Raw genomic sequence first — 5,691 nt, 5'->3', positions numbered from 1 at the left:
AATCGAAATGTATTTTTAAATTTCAGAAAACACATCTGAGAAAATTAAACATGGCGAAAACTGTTAGATTTCAGAGATTATAGAAGTAATAATATAATGGATATTTACAAGAAATCGAAAATACGAAACAAGTTAAAATCATCATCACATAATAATATAAGGTGCTCCCAAAGTATGTGTACCAAGATGGCGCACAACCTGAACATAGTTATGTATACCAGTCTAGGGTTCAGGTTGTGCGTCATCTTGGTACACATACTTCCGGAGCATTTAATATAATCAATTTCAAAACAATTTTTTTAACAATCAGGGGTCATAGGACACTTGAATTTAATCATTGAAACAATATTATAAACACAATAGGATTCTGCAGCTGTCCCAGGTGATTTGATGATTTAAATAATAATATTACAAACATTTCACTCTTACTTGACCTTGAAAAGATTCATTCCCATGTATACCATTATCTATAATTTGTTTACCCCCCAAATTGATTTTGAAGTTATGTAGGCTATATGGGGCAGCAATATCACAAATTCATCCTGGACACAGAAAAGTTTGACAAGCTACTGGCCACAATCCACAGGTAGAAGCTAAGAGTTGGAAATCGAGAAAGTTTGAGAACAACCAAGCTAAAGACTCAAAATTTATATTTACGATTCAAGCGATAACATGAAAACATTGAGGAAATGTTTGCTAACTTTTTGGGATTTACTGTTTGTCAAAGAACTAAAAATAAATGAGTGAAAACATGTCATATAAATGAGCAATCAATAATTTTAACAATTGAATATTCCGGCAGTCGAATGGAAACCACTGACTTTTAATAATTAACGGATGAAAAAAATAATCATAGAAATATATAATTAACAATATCCCATTGAATTCAAAAACTCAGAAAATGAGATAATGGCAAGGAGTCTATGTAATTTCAATGCAACCAAATGAATGTGAGCAAACTTAAATTTATTGGTATACCAAGCACACACACCAATGAAGTGTCAAATACATATGCACAAATAAAGTCACAGACATTTGACTGTTATTTCAACCATTTATTATACAGGATGTCTATAAAGTCCCTTTACAACAGGGGTCTCCAACACGCGGCCCGCGGGCCGCATGTGGCCCGCCAGCCAGTGATTTGCGGCCCGCGTCATGGTTGGGATTTTTCCACAAAAAACTAAAATAGTACCATGTAAACTATTAGTAGGTTTTATTGTGTCATTTATCATCAAGAGTCCGGTCCGACAAACTGTAAAAAGCGAAGCAAAATTCCCCCCTGTTGTCCACGTTCATGTTTTATTATATTGTTATAATGCAATTATGAATGCGATAATTTCATTTCGCATGTTCATTGTGACAAAATAAGCGAGTTTCGGTCAGTCCATTGTGCCCGAAGAAAGGTTTGCAAAGCTAATTGCACATTCACTTTGCATACCTGCGATTTTTGGCAATTCTTATATATGAAAGTTAGCAAGTCTGCCCTCCGCACACGACTAACGGACGAGCATTTGCATATGAATGTGTTTCATGTCTCGTTTGCTGTAAGATTCAAGTGTAATTTTAACACAATACATTCAGATACCCATTTTTGTACCTAATTTCTTGGTTTGCGGCCCGCGTTTTCAATAAATTTCAAAAAGTGGCCCGCGACATGTTTTGAGTTGGAGACCCCTGCTTTACAATTTCAATTTTGTTATGAAGTAAGTTCTCAGTATATTCTGTTTTTTAATCAGTTATACATCTGTGAGGGCCAAAACAATATATGGTATCGATGAATTCCCTTCTTTGCAATTTAACACCCTATTTATAATTCACATATTACAATTCAGAATCAATTTCCCAATTCAAAATCTTTAGATGAATAAAGGATATTGTATATTCTGGTCCATATTCTGAAAATTTCTCAATAGTATAGGTCAGGGGTGCACAACACGGGTAAAAAAAAAATTATTTATGATATACATTAAAATAACACGTTTATATCAAAATCAGCAGTATTTCAGGACATTAAATTGTTTCAACAAATAGATATCCGTTATTATGTATTATTATTGAAATTTGTTTGTTTTGCGGGAGTTAATTTACAATACCACAATTGTGCGTGGCACGCGACAAGATTATTCTGAAAAATTTGGCACGTATCCTCATTTGAGTTGTGCACCCCTAGTACAGGTGATGGAATAGACCTTATGCCATGACAAATACACCTAGCATTAACATGACACTTTGATAAAATATTCAAGAAAAAAAAACAAAAAAGCAATCAATCACGCCAGAAAATGACTACCTGTTCACTGCTGCATTCATGTGACAAAGCAACCTCTCAAGCATTTCAACTAAACATGGCCATAAAAAATATAAACCAGAGTGTGAAAATATTAAGATATTTTGAATTTGAAAACAAATTTTTCAATATTAGGAACAAACAGAAAAAATGACTAAATATACATCAGAATTCAAGATTCATTGATGTGAATTTTTCGAAATAGATTTAATATAATATTCACCAAGACCAGATCGATGGAACCCCCAAAGCAGGGGAGCAGCAGGTAATTTTCAAATGGAGGGGAGTCAAATTTTTTGTCAATACCAGGTTATTTTTTAGCTCAGATATGAAAATTGTAGACTTCCAATCAAAAACTTCCAATTTCACTTCCAATTAAAAAAGTTTGTTAGCCAAGGGGAAAATATAGTTTGGAATTAGAGTCAATCTGGTTGTCAACCAGAGATCTGAATCAGTGGTTACCAACCTTTTCTTCAAACGACCCAATTTTTTTAAAAATAAACTTTGTAAAACCTCGCGATCCAAGGATATGCTCAAATACTAAACGACATGTAATACTTTTATAATGGCATAATTAAATGACTTATATGAAACAATCATTTTTCATAACCCAGTTCTGTGTCGTGACTAGGGCTGGGCATTTTCGAATACCTTCTGATTCCAGAATCGAATCGAATAATTTTTTCGAATCGAATCTCGAATACTTGGAAATATATAATTGTAAGCGACTTTTTTATAGTAGTTGGTCCTCCAAATGATTTACTGAAGACATAGAATACATCACTCAGATAGATTACTGAGCGTTCACACACAATAACAAACACGTTTTATCAATAACTCATTACAGAGAATAGTCATATGTTAGAATTGCGTTGAAAAATTATGACTTCAATGAACAAAAAATGAGGAATTCACCTAGCTAGATCATTGGCAAAAAGAAAAAAACAAGATGGCGGCGATTTGAAATTTTGCTCTGAACCGATTCGAATAATTTACTATGCAATTCGACCGGAATATTCGATTCGAAATGTCCAGCCCTAGTCACGACCCATAGGTTGAGAAACACTGATCTAAACCAATGCCAGCGTCCTTTATTAACACATATGGAACTTTTTTTAACGCTCCAGTAGTGAAACAAGATGGCGGACACCTGAACATAGTATGTGTACCTGGTTACGGTTAGGCAATAATTATATACCAAATTTCCCTTATTTTAGTCCTATTACAAGTTCGGGGACTAGCCAAATGACTTACGTTGTATTAGTATCTGAAATTATGGCCTAACCGTAACCTGGCCCACATACCACGTCTCGGTGTCCACCATCCTGGTTTACATACTACAGGAGTACCTTTTTATCAAATACAGAGTTTCTTGAGCTGTATTCGATTATTAAATCATGCCATAAAATTGCAATATACACTGATATTTGAGAATAATAAAATGAAAGAGTTAATATAATCAGACTTCACTATTGTCATCAAATGTAGTTGGAACCTTTGAACCCTTCGCGATAACAATGATGTCATCCTGATCAGTACTGTTGCCAGATGTTGAAGCAGTTTCATCATTTTCTTCGTGGTGGTGGGCGGAGTCAATATTTGTAGCGGTGGTGATAGAAGATCGTGAAATAGTAACAGATTCATTGAGACTATGGAAATCTTGTGAACAATATGAACTAGACCCTAGCGAGGAACCGTACTGTTCTATGTCGGATAGAACTGCAATAGAGGATTCGGAAACTCTCGGACCTGTCATCATTGCTTCTGCGGAAGTCAGTAAATCGTCGGGTTCCATTGCTGGATTCATAAGACCCATTGTGACATCACGATCAGGTTCTTGATGTGTCGTTACAAGTTGCTGACGTTCATAACCCCTTGACGACTGTGGAACTTCAGTATCACTAGAATCGGGCATTGAACCTTTCCAGTGGGAACCATGGGTTAACACAGGAGCAACCTCAGTGATATCTGTGCTAGTATCAGATGAAAAGCTGTGGTTACGAGGCCTCCTAGTGATCGGATTTCGGGAGCCGTAACCAGTCGCAAATCTTGGTGAATTTGGGGATGAAGCAATAGAAGAACGAACTAAAGGAGTCTGTTCATCGTCGCTCGTATCGTTTGATTCATCCGATGAGGAATCACTTTCATCGTCGCTGAGGACACGACGTTTACATAACGGACAAACTCGCCTATTGCTTGTTAACCAGGGGTCTACACATTTACAATGATACGCATGCTTACAAGGTAGAATCCTCAAAACATCACCTTCTTCATAATCTTCGAGGCATATAGCGCATACATCATATTCATCTCCTTTGTCAAATTTCTTGACTGGTAATTTCTTCAAACGCTGTAACGATAACCTGCTACGCCGTGTTCTGCGTCTATCTCTTACACATTTAACAAGCATGAAACATAAAAGCGATACAAAGCAAATCCCAATAACGACAATAAATGGGACAAGATAATAGTCTAACGGATTAAAAGAACCTTCGTAAATTTGCACATATGGTGTTCCAGGTTTATCATAAAGATATGTCGTGTTCATTCTCCGAGCTGAACTTATTCCGACAAAGACTGCAGGTATTGTAAGCTCGTTTGTAATAGAGGGAAACCCACTGCTCATTCTTACTAGAGTATCAGAATTAGTGTTATGTACTATAGCGGCTTGGAATCCAGCTCTTTGTGCGTTATATACTTTAATTCCAAAATCACAACCTCCACGAGTTATTAAAGCATAGCAAGATATACTTATATTATCCGGATTGTCACTGGGTCTAAACGGGGGTGATTTCATTGGGTTACATCCGTCATATGGTTCTCCTCTTACAAGTAAACCGATCATACCCCCATCTTCAATACTCGGACCAAATCCGGCCTCCATATCAGCAAACTGGTCAGTCTCATTGAATTGGTCGAAAGCGTATATGGTTGCATTTGTACTGTCAAATCCAACCATGATAATCCATAATATCAAGACAGAAATATTGAAATAATTATGAAACCTCATTTTTAGGTTATATTTTGCCTAAGCAGCTGTAAAACAGAAAGTTTTTTTCAATGGATACTGCACAAATATCTTGGATGAAATAAAAATTTCAAAATATGTTCTGAAATATTTTAGAGTCATTAATATTTTGTCCGATTCCAAGAATAGCCATTAATTAAAACAGTGAGTGCAAACCCCTCCATTACAAGACAGTCTGGGCCTCCATATCGGCAAACTAGCAATGCCTGATTGCGCTATAAATTAAATTAAAAGAAAGCAAAAACTAAAAATGTTTCGTGGATTCCATGCATCTGAAACAAATAACTGCAGAACTGGCTGACTAATCCCATAGAGGAGGGTATGTGCAAAAATATTGCTGGATTACTCGTCGCCCTAGGTTGGATCACTTAAC

The 5,691-nt window shown here is 36.0% G+C and overlaps 1 protein-coding gene across 1 annotated transcript; it reads right to left on the bottom strand.

Moving 5' to 3' along the window:
• Nucleotides 1-34: 34 nt before the first annotated feature.
• On the bottom strand, nucleotides 35-5,323 carry LOC120332316 (E3 ubiquitin-protein ligase RNF13-like). Its single transcript, XM_078119407.1, has one exon. The coding sequence runs from the start codon at nucleotides 5,298-5,300 to the stop codon at nucleotides 3,750-3,752; it is 1,551 nt and encodes a 516-aa protein (XP_077975533.1). The 5' UTR covers nucleotides 5,301-5,323; the 3' UTR covers nucleotides 35-3,749.
• Between the last annotated feature and the right edge of the window lie 368 nt (nucleotides 5,324-5,691).

Source organism: Styela clava, chromosome 13 (genome assembly GCF_964204865.1).
Source record: "Styela clava chromosome 13, kaStyClav1.hap1.2, whole genome shotgun sequence".
Classification (NCBI taxonomy): Eukaryota; Metazoa; Chordata; class Ascidiacea; order Stolidobranchia; family Styelidae; genus Styela; species Styela clava.
Note: the sequence above shows the minus strand (reverse complement) of the source record. Positions and strands in the feature narration are given on the sequence as shown.